Source organism: Eurytemora carolleeae, unplaced genomic scaffold (assembly GCF_000591075.1).
Source record: "Eurytemora carolleeae unplaced genomic scaffold, Eaff_2.0 scaffold56, whole genome shotgun sequence".
Classification (NCBI taxonomy): Eukaryota; Metazoa; Arthropoda; class Copepoda; order Calanoida; family Temoridae; genus Eurytemora; species Eurytemora carolleeae.
In genome coordinates, this window is record NW_019396129.1 from 308669 (window position 1) to 322539 (window position 13871).

At 35.7% G+C, this 13871-nt stretch overlaps 3 protein-coding genes across 10 annotated transcripts in view; all 3 read right to left on the reverse strand.

Annotated features, from left to right (window-relative positions):
• LOC111695816 (BRCA2-interacting transcriptional repressor EMSY) overlaps window positions 1-1060 on the reverse strand; it is a 9117-nt gene extending 8057 nt beyond the window's left edge. For all 8 annotated transcript variants that reach the window (XR_002763946.1, XR_002763945.1, XR_002763944.1 and 5 more), the window contains exons 1-2: window positions 1041-1060; window positions 93-361 (exon numbers count right to left, since the gene is read on the reverse strand). Coding sequence is in view for 4 of the 8 variants with exons in the window: in XM_023465261.1 (XP_023321029.1) it covers window positions 93-153 (61 nt within the window). In the remaining 4 variants the exon portion in view is untranslated. The remainder of the gene's footprint in view (window positions 1-92; window positions 362-1040) is intronic.
• Window positions 1061-3376: 2316 nt separating this feature from the next.
• LOC111695817 (protein phosphatase 1G) lies at window positions 3377-10181 on the reverse strand. Its single transcript, XM_023465262.1, has 10 exons — window positions 10049-10181; window positions 9489-9611; window positions 8957-9082; window positions 8405-8486; window positions 7424-8053; window positions 6681-6793; window positions 6288-6418; window positions 5412-5563; window positions 4715-4938; window positions 3377-4219 (listed from the first exon to the last, which is right to left on the reverse strand). The coding sequence occupies exons 1-10, from the start codon at window positions 10157-10159 to the stop codon at window positions 3944-3946; spliced, it is 1968 nt and encodes a 655-aa protein (XP_023321030.1). The 5' UTR covers window positions 10160-10181; the 3' UTR covers window positions 3377-3943.
• Window positions 10182-11083: 902 nt separating this feature from the next.
• Window positions 11084-13620, reverse strand: LOC111695818 (uncharacterized). The gene has a single exon (XM_023465263.1). The coding sequence runs from the start codon at window positions 13533-13535 to the stop codon at window positions 11172-11174; it is 2364 nt and encodes a 787-aa protein (XP_023321031.1). The 5' UTR covers window positions 13536-13620; the 3' UTR covers window positions 11084-11171.
• Between the last annotated feature and the right edge of the window lie 251 nt (window positions 13621-13871).

Consider the following 13871-nt stretch of genomic DNA (forward strand, 5'->3'; position numbering starts at 1 on the left):
GGGGGGGGGGGGGGGGGGGTCCAAAAATCGTATACTAGGAAATTACCGGGCTACTTCTTTCTCGTTGAATATCAAATTAATAAATTATTTACCTAATCCTCTAAGAATACCGAGACATTGATCCCTTGAATAATCCAGCTGGAGTGGCCACATTATTCATTCATTCATTCTATCCACGCTTTTACAGTATTCATCCTTTCCACGCTGTATCAGTATTCATCCAATCTTGCGAACCATTTTGAAAATGTTTAGATAGGATCATTTTTCACTTAAAATCATCAAAGTTTGATGAAAAATACACTTTCCACAATATTTCCCTTAATTCCACATTTATAAATTCCTCTCTTATATGGATTCAGTTCTGAAAATAAAATAAAACAATGTTTAGGCGTCATATAAAACTCCTCTCATACATCTACAACAATCATATTCAGTGCAGGGGATTATTCAAAATAAATTTCAATAATTATATTTGAAAAGCGTACAATAGGATATTACCGTACACTTTCCAGATCTGAAATTGAGTCTTTTAAGAACACCTGAAAATCGCGGATAGTAATTGTGGAATCTATTAGGTTTCTGGCTTAGAATGTTTGTTGAAGAGCAGCGTGGATCCTGTGGATCCTTGTATAGGATTCAGGAAAACTTACAAATTCAACAACGCCACGCTCATGATGTTTAAAACTGCTAACCAACCCAACAATAGTCTTTTAGATTTAATCGTCAGGGTATAGCGAAGTGCCCTGAGGTAGATGCTTTTTTATTATCTACAACAGATTTATTTTGCAGGATTTTTATCACTTAATAATAAATTGAATTTTACAATGCAGATTATGCCGCCAAACCCCAAACTTTCAGATTTTCCATTGCAAAATCGAGAATTTATTTTATTATTTTAAAACGGTAATTACAAATTCGAACTTTACTATTCGCCACAACATCATTAATACCTTAACTCAGCCTATAATTCCAAATAAAAAGAGAAATTGGAAAATTAACTTTTTAGTTGCCATATTTCTTAAAAGTCAAAGTCACCTGACCTGGGACCAATGGGAGACAAGTATTTCGACCAATCAGAGGACAGAATTGGTCCGGAGAACTTTGCCGCGGTTCAAACAAAGATTTCGAGGGAAAATCGTTAAAATAACAAATAAGGAAAGGGAATAAGAGGACTAAGATGGACGATGTACGTTGAGCAGCGTTTAAATTGAAGAAACCTGCTTAGGCGGTACTGGCAAATATGGGCAAAACTGTAAGGTGGCAGTCGGAAAAATAAAAATGTTAACAAGTCCATCCTCTCTTCTTGCTATTTGTCAAATTTTCTAAATATACTGTTGAATTCGTTGAAAACCAATTGGGCGGCTTCGAGTAAAAGATATAGGTAGAGGGGGGGGGGATCTAAACTCCCCCCCCCTTTGAATCTTATAAAAAATGTAACCCCCCCCCCCCTCTTCTATATTGCTAATAAATTCTATTTACCCGACTAAAATTTGTAATTCTTTTACTTTCGAACTAACGTACTTTTGCACTGAAGTCAGCTGATCAGTAACACTGTAGCCGCAGCGCCCGGCCCCCTAGCCACGGCGCTCGGCCCCCTAGCCACGGCGCTCGGCCCCCTAGCCACGGCGCTCGGCCCCAAAGCCGCAGCGCTCGGCACAGAAATTGTCTTAACCTAACCTAACCCTCAAAAAAAATGTTATTCCGAATGAACAAGTGCAAATGTACGTTAATCCGATCAATCATTAGTGCAAACGAAACGACACCCACCCTTCTTCCAATTAACGATAATTTAGTTTTCTTGAACCGCTTGAAAAAAAGGCATTTAAAACAATGGTGTCCAAAATTGAGGCAAGCCTCTCTGGGTGCATCGCTATTGTTTCCAGATTGAACAACCTGTCGATGACCTGTTCCAGGCTAGAAGCCCATAAGAGTAACAAATTGTTACCGCCTATGGTTTAAACCAGTGGAGTACTTGAGGATTTCCTAAAGGAAGGAGTGAAGGCTACGACCTTTACCCCCAAAATCCACTACATAATACATTCCAGCCCTTTTTATGATTTAATTCAAACTATGGGTTTGATTTAAATCCAACAAATCTGTCAAATAAAGACTTCCTGTCCTCTTATCGCAGCTTTTACCTTTCTAGTAGTCACTTCTCACATTAACAATATTTGTGATTTGTAAAAATAAAAAGGATCAATTTCTATCATTTTATAATGTAATAAATAATATTCGCTTTAACGAGGAATTTTTTTTTACTTTTTCAAATCCTCATATTACTGTTAATTATCATATGTTGGAAAAACCTATCTTTTTATTAACATACATCGAATTGTTATTGTCAATACAAGAAATGTTAATTTTTTTGAAAGTATTGACATTGACTGTTGCATTAAGCGAATTAAGCGCTGCATAGTTTCTCAGGGTCAAAATTTAGTACAGTGTAAAAAGAACAAATGTTTTCAAAATGTTTAATTTTTTACCATCCATACATTTCTTACACTTAGCCAAATTTAAAAAAAATATGCAAAAAAAAGAACCACAAACCGATCAATGAACTAAGGTCGATCATTGATACTTTGTACTTTTTAATGATACAAATATTTTGAAGTATAATAAAACCAAACTTTAATAGAATACAGCTAGTTCAGCTACATGGGCATCATAATAGAGAGATCTATAGCCGCAGGGATCGGCCCAGAATTTATGGTAACCTAACATAAGTCTTGAATGTATAAGAATATATTATACAAGTTTACGTTTAAATACTTGAAAATTGATTAGAATATTTTCTAAGATTGTAGTTTAACAAATATTTGTTCAAAATTGACGTATATGGCCGATAAAACGTATATATTGTTCACCAAACAGAGTTTTTTTGTTCTGTTCTCGATAACCTTTACAATCCCGGATAATGATAAGGAAAAACTAAGGTACGTGAAAAGATAGCATCATAATCTCATTCTGTGCAGATGACAGGATTTTAATAGTTACGATAAAACACAATTTATTTAAAGCGTTATTTCAAGTGACTCTCCATGCTAAGATAACAATGTCCGAATCACAACGATACCCCTGATCAATAATGTGAAAAACATGGTTACTTTTTAAAGGGTTACAACTTACAACTGATATATTCTGAAAACTCTTTTTTTCATTCTTTTGTCGGGAAACCAAGATTAAATCAGTTTTCAAAATTAATAACTCACGTATTTAATTCATACTTAAAACAAAGCTGTTAAGGGTACCATTGTGAATCAGGCAGTGTAAGCTTAGCATAGAGAATCACCGGAGATTACGCTTATAGTCCCTTGAAGTTTGGCCTTTTAAATCTATACTCATATTCCTTCACTTTTCTAACTTAAAAAACAAGAAGTAACAGTTAAGTCTGGTTTATTCTATATATTACAGTTCACGTCAACTTAACCAAGTTTGTAAAAAAATAATTTTGCAGTTTCCAAGTTTTGTGTACAGTCCCTTTAAAGGAACAAACGGACTCGTTAGGCCTCCCCATCTCCGTGAATAAACACCGGATAGAGTGGACCTGACTCGAGTTATGAAAAAAGGAATAGTTAAAAAATGCCCGAAGTAGGTTAATTACCCAAAAAATAAATAAACAAAAAAAATGAATTGAAGATAACAAACGACAGCATTTCTTGAAACTATTTCATACTTGAAGCTCTTTTATATTCAGGTTCGGAGCAACATGTACACGCGTACAGCACACTACAGTAAAGTACAGTAGACTTTATTTTTGATCTAGCTTAGTTGGACATTTCGCATCTTTAATCGACTTCCACCAGACTGAATGAATTTTTTCGTGGCATATTTTCTGGGACACCATTTTACCAGACGTGAGAGACAACCAGGATATAGAGGATTGTAGGAGAGTTGGAGGAAATAAAGAATTTGTTCTTCTCAACAGACAAGATTTAAGATCAGGTTATTCATCACTACTAGCCCCCATTCGTAGCTTTTTAGCCGGAGGCCCAGAGGGAACCTCGGAGTCTTTTTGTTCAGATAAGGCTGAAGAGGCTGTTGTGGAGGATGAGGAACCTGAGGATCCTCCGGCGGAGGCCAGATCACTGGCGGCGGAGGGATCGATAATAACATCCTTAACGGAGAAGAGTGAGGGTTTGAATCTGACGATTACAGCGGTCATGTTGTCGCAGCCGGTTCCGTCTCCGTGGGTATCTGGGGCCAAACAGTGCTCAAACAACTAGAAAAAAATCATTAATTTGATCAATATTGATATTTTATTCTCACGCCAAAGATACCCTTCAATTTTACCATTTAAGATTGCACCCCTTAAAAAAATCTTTATATTTGAATTTGCAATTTGCTGAAAACTGGTCCCTGCTATTTTAACTACTTAGAATTTAGTTTGATTCAAGGTAAAATATTCCGTCTCAATATTTATATTTTGTGATCGGTTTTTATTAACTTTATTTTCTTCCAGGACTAAGACAATGTATGCACTTTTGTATTAAAGGCTTCAATTCAACTTTCAAGGCTGATATTATGAAACCTTATTGATATGTTTGACAAAAAAATGTTTGTTTTTCATTAGTAAATTATCTTGTAAAAACTAAAAGCTGATGAGAAAAATTAAATTCAGGAGATTGAGCAGAGAAACTTCACAACATGAAGCAGATGAATTATTTAAAATATTATTACAACTAAAAGTTAACTGTTAATGTATTAAAGATACTACCTCCTCACAGATTGATGTTAGCTTATCATCCGGTGTATTTTTTATTCTCTCGTCCACATAGTCAACCACCTCCTGGCTCGTCATGAAGTTCCAGATTCCGTCGCAGGCAAGGATCATCCAGGAGTCCTTCTCCGGGTCCAGCTCCAGTATACGGACATCTGGTTGGGAGCTGATCATCTGATCCATCAAGGGAAGTGTCTTGTTTTGCTTGTACGCATGATCACCTAAATTTTGTTATAAAATGTAATTGAATTAAATAGAATAAAATAGAATAGAATAGAATAGAATAGAATAGAATAGAATAGAATAGAATAGAATAGAATAGAATAGAATAGAATAGAATAAAATTAATTGATCAACTCGAGTTCTACTTTTATATTCACTTCAAATATTAATCATAATCATTAATCAAATCATATTTTTAAACAAAGGCGACACCTTGTAGTGGTTTGTAATTTTGAACAATTTATTTAAAATATTTATGATTTCTGCGTGAGAAATAATAGAATATTTTTGCACAAGGTAAGTATACCCTGTTCTATACAGGACACAGCTGTTTATATTTTGCAGGATCCCCCCCTGGCGGAAAATAATATTTTTGATGATTTGAGGGCCGGGTGGGGGAACGAAAAATTGGGCGTTGGAGGAGGAGAATTTTTTTTTAGCAAAAAAACACCCCTGGTTCAATAATAAATACCTATGGCTCTGGAGAGATTAAGTCCTCCGTTAACTCTTCCGTCCGAAGTAACTTTGCCTCCGGCAGCAACAATGCGTTTCAGTTCAGGTTTATCTTCAGGTTTGTGATCGAATGACATCTCCATAGCCTTCCCATCCCGACACACCACACATCTTTAATACGAAGTTTCAAATCTTTGCAGGGAATGCTCTCATCCTAGGCACGCCCCCCCCCCTCCCCCTGACCCCCCTTTCAGCTATATATAAATTTGGCTTGTCTGTCTGTTTGTTTGTTTGAATCCCATAAACGTCAAAACGGCTGAACCGATCGGGCGCACATTTTTTGAGGGACATCACGTGACCACAAGGAAGGTTTATGAATGATAAAAATTCTAAAAAAATGTGTTTTAAAGGTTTTTAATTTTGTAAAAAAAAATTAAATTCTTGAAAATCCGCGAATTTTTTTTAAAAATCCGCAAAAATTTTTTCTTTCTTTTAAAATGTAAACAAAAAGAACATGTTCACAATTTAAATAGAAGATGGGCGCAAGCCTAGTAAAAACTATATTTTGTTTACTCTCCTACAAGTTGAGATGATTTTGAGGAGTTTCTTGCTTTTTATTTGGTTTTGGAAAAAGATCGAAATAAAAAGAAATTCAGAGCAAAAAATATCAAAATAATGCAAACGCTTAGTACAAATCTTCAAGGGGAAATTTACTGAAAAAAATAAAATAAAAGCCTTTTTATTTTGAATTGAAATAAATCCTAAGAAAACACTTTTGAAACTTCTTGGAATTAAATAAAGAATCTTTAACCAATTATTGACATCTTTAAACAATTATTGACATGACTAGAAAACAGGAAAAACAATCTTAAAGAACAGTAAAATCTTTTCTCACCTTGAATCTCCGGCGTTGGCAACAAAAAGTTTGGTTCCAGCAAGAAGAGCAATTACAGCTGTACAACCAGAATCATTCCCAGGCTCCTCAGTGAACCCATCCATCATCACCTCACCGTCCTCCTCCTCCTCCTGGGGTAAAATAGATCAGATGTGCCCATCAATCACTTCTGTCCCAACTATCCCTCCCTCCCATCCCTCCTTCCTACTCTCCTGTTCTAGGGAGATAATCTGGATAATCTGTTTTCTCATTAGTCAAATTCATGAATTTTAACAAGCAAAGGAGTGGATAAACTTAACCGATCTCATTTGGTTTAAATCTCATGGAGAAATCGGTTAATCTTCACTCGAAAGGAGATAAGAGTTGAACCAATTCCGGTCATTTGAAAGTTACCTCTTCGTCCTCAACCTCACTATCATCTTCATCACAGTCTTCACAATCCTCCTCCCCTTCCTGGTTCTCCTCTTCATCCTCATCCTCATCGTCATCGTCATCAGAACCAACTTCTACACAGGAATTAATAATTGATAATTTTACAATTTTGATCAAAAATTCACCTACTCAAATTTGTTTTTACTCTCTCTCCATTAAAAGTGGAAGGCTCGATTTACACCGGTACCCTTGAAATCTTTATCTGAGCAACAATGACAAAGATATCGACAATTTTCTATCTTAAAAGTGTGGAATTCTTATAAATACGTTATGGAAAGAAATCCAGAAGTCACTTTATATAAAAAAGAGAAAATTTTTATAATTTTTGCCCAGACAGATGCAAAGGGTATTTTTTTATGTTAATTGGACATGTCTCTAATTAAATGCAGTGTCAATGAAAAATACGTCTCTAGTCCCTTAACATGTGTTAAACCATTAAACAAATTCAGATATTTTAAGGTTGATTTTAAACTAGTGAAACCAAAACTAGAAATAAATCAGAAATGTGAAATCAATCATTATTTTTGCTTGCAATTAATTCAAGTTCCCGTTACACATTCCCAATAGTTTAGAACTGAACTCCGTTTCTTAACCATAAACAAAATAAAACTTTTTTTTTGATTAATTTTTAACTAATTGCAAGAATGAGAAAAAACTATCATATATCTATTCAATTCAAATCTTTTTATAAGCATGAAGACTACCTGCTCCGAACTCCTCGTCCTCACTGTCCTCATCGTCCTCGTCACCGGACTCAGGACTCTCCTTTAACAAGGACGAGTAGATCTCACTAGCAGTTTTCTTCCGCCGTTCAGCTACCGTCTCCGCCACGGCTTCAAGAAACTCCGCCGCCTGGAGCTTCGATACAAGCTTGCTTGATTTACCCTTGCCCTTACCTTTCCCTTTACCCTTAATGTCTTCAGTTTTATCTTCACTAGGTTTAGTTTCTGAACAGTTTGTATCTTTATTCTCCTTTTCACTTCCTTCAGGACTTCCCTCCGCTTCTTCCTTCTCCCCGTTCACTGGGGTGGACGGACTTCCCTCCGCCTCTTCCTTCTCCCCGTTCACCGGAGTGGACGGGGTTTCACTTTTCTTCTCTCTATTATCTCCGTTTACTCCGTTCTCTTTGGTTTCCTTTCCATTGGTCTCCTTCACCCCGTTCTCAACTACAGCGTCTCCGGCCTCGGTGAACCTGATGTGCTTGTTGAGGCCAGAGGCGCCCTCACCAATCCCTTGTGACTTGCCTCGAAGGAAGGGACTGATAGGCTTGCCTTCTTTCTTCTTCATCCCGACGATCAGAGGGTTCAAGGCTTTAGCAGGTTCACCGTCAGTATCTGATAGAAAATAAATAAAAAATAAAACTCAAATTCAAGAGGTCGTCTTAAGGTAATTAATCATAAAAAACGAAATTCAATTTTAAGATATGAGCACTGTGTATATTATCTTAATAATTTCAAGTCGGGGGTGTATATATTCTTGAACCCCCACCCCCCGTAGTAAGGGTATTTTTTAAGCCTCTGAATTTGGGAAAATAGATAATTATTAATGTGGAAAATAGTTAATTTAAGGAAGAAATAAATAAGTTTTGGGGAAAAAAGAATCAAAGAGGATCAAAAAAACTTTTAATCTTCTTCCCTTTTATCCCCCAAATCAATTATCCAACCCTGTAATATTGATTTTTATACCTGAATTATATTTCGCAATGACATCTTCAATCGGCATAGTTGCCTCTTCACACAAATGGTTTATCTCCTGCTCGTCTTCCTCCTTTAACAACAAATCATAAATCATTTTTCTCTCTCAAAATAACATGACAGAAAAAATATCAAAACTTTTGTTCTGGATAATTTGAATGTTGATACAGGTTGGATACGAATGTTGGGCCTTCCAAAAACATAAATTTTCTAAAAAGTAAAACCCTTTAAATCCCATCAAATAACTATGATTCTCCAATTAAACTTTATTAGATAAATATTTTGACAGTTTTAAAATTGCTCAAGAACAAGAATGGCAAGAGTGATTTTAACCTTTTCACAGTACCATTTTATTCCCACGAAGAAAATAAAATTAAAATATGATGACAAGAATTACAATAGAAAAGATTGCATGATCTGTACCCAAAATTATTAAAAGAAAACAGGAGAAAAAGTAATTTATCATCCCCATGTAAAATGTATTTAACGCATCATATGTGTAAAACAAATTTTAAAAGTAAAATTGATTATTGTGTTATCTTCCTTTTGGTCTGGATTCTGAATCTGTTTGAGTTCACTGACAACCTTCCTGTCCACCAATGTAGCGTCGAATGCGATAAAGGACTCCTCCAGGGCCTTCTCATAGTTTCCACATTTATAATTGGGATTCTAAATATCAACAAAATCTAAAGTTATCTGAAAATGTTCTAAAAAACGCAAATTTCTGAAGCCACTGAACAAAAAATAAAAACGCTAGGACTATATATATAGGTATAATTGTTTCACTAGGTTGAAAAGTGATAAATTATAACAATTTCCTCCATGGTTTCTGAGGCCAAAAATTCGCAAGTCACTTTGGAGAAACTCCAAAATAATATCACGTGATACCTATAAATACATGCTTTATCAGACAAAGCTTTAAAAAGGTACTGTCTAAGATACCCCTCAATAAATGGAAAATTATTTAAAATTTTGCATATTTGTATATTTTAAACAATCCGAATAAAAACTCAATGCGAGAATTTCTATGATTTCAAAGAAAGAAAACATTTCCCAAATTTTTTTGATTAAGTTCCTGTTTAATATAGTTCGGTAGATACAGACTGCAGTATTCAGCAACCTCGTGACCTCCGTGCCCATCGTAAACCGCAAACAGACTCTTCCCCTCGTCGAAACTGATTATTGAGTTATGGGCATCCTTAAATATATTAAGTTAAGATTTATTTTATCAGTTCTTTCCTTCTTTGTTATATTTTAAACCCCAATATTCAGCATTAATCAATCAAATCACATTATATTTACAAAATTAACCATAGAATCTTCTAAAACAAAAGTTTTCGCTCCGCTCAAACATTTTGTATAAATGATCAATTTGTGTGTTTTCAGGGGTTGATTTTTTTCTAAAAAATCATTTGAGCCTTCACCACTCCCACACATGAGGGCAAATAATTTTTTAAAGTTTTTATTCGCTAAAAATGAAAAAATTGAGAATTTTTATGCAAAATGTATCAAATGGGTAAAATCTTTCATGATGTCCCCCCCCCCCTGGGGATACCGTAACATTTATAGTCCAGTGTTAAATAAGCTAAATTAATCGCAGTCCAGCACAACTATAACTGAACTACAAACCAATACCTCTTGACTGACTCTCCAGCCCTGCATAGAGCTTGCTCCGTATGCCAGGTGTTCCCCTTCCTCTCCAGTAGACTCCTTCTCCTTTATAGGTTCTGACAAGTAGGCGCCCATTTTGCCTGAAACCAGGAGGAGTTTAAAGGAACGGTTTGGGAAAATGAAAGGGTTACAAAATTGGCAATAATACTTTCATTTTTCGGGTACATTTCCTTTATAAATTTCTAATTATTTTAAACCAAAAAAGCACAATAATAAGTTACACCTAATTTGTATCACAAGTAATAATAAAACTTACCAATAAAATTTACAACTAACGAAATTATTAAAAATTTAAAATTCTATGATGAAATACTACAGAAAGCAAAACAACTAAATGCATCAATTATTAAAAAAATTTCATTTTCAAGTCATAAATCAAAATTTTCAATCTATATATAAATTTAGCTTGTTCTGTCTGTATGCTTGTTTGTATCCAAAAAGCATCAAAACGGCTGAACCGATCTGGTCTAAATTTTGCGTGGGACCTTACTTGGCCCAAGGGAAGGTTTATGGCCAATCAGACTTTGAATATGTAATCTTGAAGTATTTTTATCTAAAATTATTTAATTTTGTCAAATTTTGAAACAGCACGAATATATATTACTAGAAATTCAAGGCGCTTCGCGCCCTTCTTTCTAGCCTTAGAGGGCGCTTCGCGCCCATCTTCTAAATTAATTGTAAACATGTTCTCTTTGTGTACATCGTAAAACTAAACAAAAATAATTCGCGGATTTTTACAAAAAATTTCGCGGATTTTCAAAATTTTAAAAAATTTAATGACGATCGAATTTTGATAGAGACAAATATTTGAAATTTTGATGATTCTTAAACCTTCCCTGGGCTCCCTAGATGTCCCACAAAAAATTTGGGACCGATCGGTTCAGCCGTTTTGACGTTTATTGGATACAAACAAACAAACAGACAAACAAACAGACAGACAAACAAGCCAAATTTATATATAGATGAAATCCGCAAATTTTCAATTCTTTTACCGTACAAAGAGAAGATGCTCACAGATAAAGCGAAAATTAAAGGTTTAAAGAGAAGATTGGCGCGAAGCGCCCTAAAAGCCTAGTCACAAACAGGCTTACTGTGTTAACGTTATTCTGTATTTAATGTACGGTAGAGTGTACTTAATGAACTCCTGGTTTTGGTTGCTATCTTTTAACATCTCTATCTTCATCTTTTCGCTGTAATCCGCCAAAATCTGATTCCTGTTGAGTTTCTTCTGTTTAAGCTCTTCATCCAACAATCTGTATTTGCTGACAGCTGATTTGTAAGCAGTCTGGAGCTGCTTCAATAGATCTGCTGACACCAGGTTGGGATTAAATTTAGAGTTGTCTGGATCATGTTTACACTTCAACCTGACAGCTCTAGCTTCCTCGGCAACCTTGATAAACTTATCAACGACCTTGAGAGCGTTGGGCGACATAAACCTTAGTATTTTATATAAATCATTTATCTGATTTACAAAAAGATCAGGATAACTTTCCTCAACACCTTTCCACTTGTAAATCTCTTGATTAAAAACCAAAACTATTCCTTCCATGGAATTCTGAATCAATAGATTCGTATATCCTTCAATGGCATTTTCTAAAGACAACTGTTTCTGTTCTACAATGCTGGTGATTCCAACGCTCAATAATATTTCTCTAAGTTTCTCGTTGAACAGAAGAATTAAATATTTCTGTTTAGTTTCTGAATTTTCTTGAACCATCACGTTAAATCCTAGGTTTATGAGCGTTTTCTTTGCTCGAGATATCTGAGTGTCATCTAATTTCTCATCAAAGACGACCCCGCATCCAAATACTTGCAGTTTGCCTGCTTTTAATCCTTTCTTCTTATATCCATAAATATCCTCCTTGTTGGTCGCAGTTCCCTGCTGTATAAGTTCGCCGTACACCAGACACTGTACTGTCAACATGGGATACATAGAGCTAAACCTGTTTTCTAACTGTTCCAGGTTAGGTAGGAGACTATATACTTGATTCAGCTTCACCCCAGAAAATTTGTACTTTGACAAAGTATCAGAATCTGGTCTGTTCAGAAGTACAGTACGTCTGGATGAGATGACCCCTCGACTTGATAAAGCAAGATTTGAACCGTCTAGTTTCTCTGATACAAAAGGCCGCTGACCTAACAGAGAAGTAAAAGAAAACGACTGAAAAATATGTTTTATTTCAGGCCATTGGTTGGTAAATAGAGAACCAGGAGCACTGTTGGTTGCTTTATCAGTCGGTGGTGAAGTTTTCTTTTTAGTCGGTTTTCTACTAACTCCAATCTTTTTTTTTGTAACATTATTTTTGTTTTTCCCTTTCGATTCTCTATTTTCTTTTCCAGACAAATTCATTCCTTCTTTATTCCTTATTTCTTTTGTTTCTGCTTCAAGAGGCACAGTAACAATGGGCACCAGGGATCCAGACCTTTTAAATATAAATTTATGTTCTTCATTCTCGTTTCTCGGGAATTTTTCCTTTTTGGCTGAACTTTGAGGGGTTTCCTCTTTACCTGGACCTTTCCTTTCAGAATTCTTTCTTTTTTGAAAACTTTTCCTGGTACTAGAGGGCCGACTTTTTCTTCTACCCTTACCCCCCATTAGGTGTGATAAAGTTGAAGTGAACCAATTCCTGAGTTCTGGTGGTAGATCTTTCTCTAGCCTCAGCTGTTTTATGGTGGAGAACAAAGCCAGGTCTGCTATACCTAGAGTATCACCAGATAAATAGGATGTTTTGCACAGGCGATCTGCTAGAGGTCTGAGTAGAGATTGTCGGTTCTTAGGACTACTCCACAACAGACTTGTCACGTTATCAAGCAGACTATCTATTATTGCAGTAGAAGTAGAGGTCTCATAAGAGAATATAGTTGGAAATATTCTTGCAAAGAATCGGATGAAGTTCACTTCTCCTCGGATTAAGCTTTGTGAGATAGGTGACACCATAAGTTCACAATCTCTACCAACTTCTTTCCAGATCAGAGTTATCTTCAGGTTGGCCTGTCCTCTTTCCACTTGCGGGGGAGGGAAGAAGGAGGAGAGATGGGCGGGTAGCTTGGATACGCTGGAATGACAATGCATAGATGTAAACACATTCATAGTAGTCGTCAGCTGTGATATAAGGCCGAGCAGAGCAAATGGAGGGTGGGAGGGAGAACAACGAACCACAATATCAACTGAAACTTTCTGTTGTACTATGCTTGTCACTTGTGCATCGATCTCATCCGATTTGGTGTACTTGAGTACCTGAGCTCTGAGATGATTTAGTTTAACCAAAATTTCCTCCTGTCTTGCTGCTAAAGACTGAAGAACTTGTGGAGAAACATCTGCCCAACCTTTACCTACACTATCTGTAAGCTTACTAACTTGAATGCCCGGAAGACTGTACATGCATGTAGGTAGGTCAATCCATGGGCTCAGGCTATAAACTGGGTTCAGTGTGTACATTCCAGTAGACATTTTGTCTCTTAATAGCGAATCATGCGATATTAGAGGATTAAAAGTTTGTAAACACGAATATTATATTAGAAAAATTTAAAATATTGGGTCCATCCTAGTGAACGATTTTTGGACCCCCCCCCCCTCCTATCAATTTTGTACATGGCCAAATTAGTATTTATTTAGAAGGGGCCGTATCATGAACATATGGTTCGAAAATAGTTACAAGGATTTATAATCTTCAGGCAGACAATTAATTAAAACATTTTACAGATTTAAGGACACTTTATGTTGCAGAAAAAAAAGACGTCGTGAAAATAAGGCATTTTTGTCGGCGACTAGTAAAATCAATAAATG

Bases quoted from the DNA above. Each gene is read 5' to 3' on its own strand.
- LOC111695818 (XM_023465263.1), bottom strand. From the start codon at position 13,535: ATGTCTACTGGAATGTACACACTGAACCCAGTTTATAGCCTGAGCCCA.
- LOC111695817 (XM_023465262.1), bottom strand. From the start codon at position 10,159: ATGGGCGCCTACTTGTCAGAACCTATAAAGGAGAAGGAGTCTACTGGA. The intron at 8,487-8,956 runs GAAGATAACACA...TTGTTGTTAAAG, and splicing joins TTCAGAATCCAGACCAAAAG to GAGGAAGACGAGCAGGAGAT. The intron at 6,419-6,680 runs GTAACTTTCAAA...ATTTTACCCCAG, and splicing joins GTGAGGTTGAGGACGAAGAG to GAGGAGGAGGAGGACGGTGA.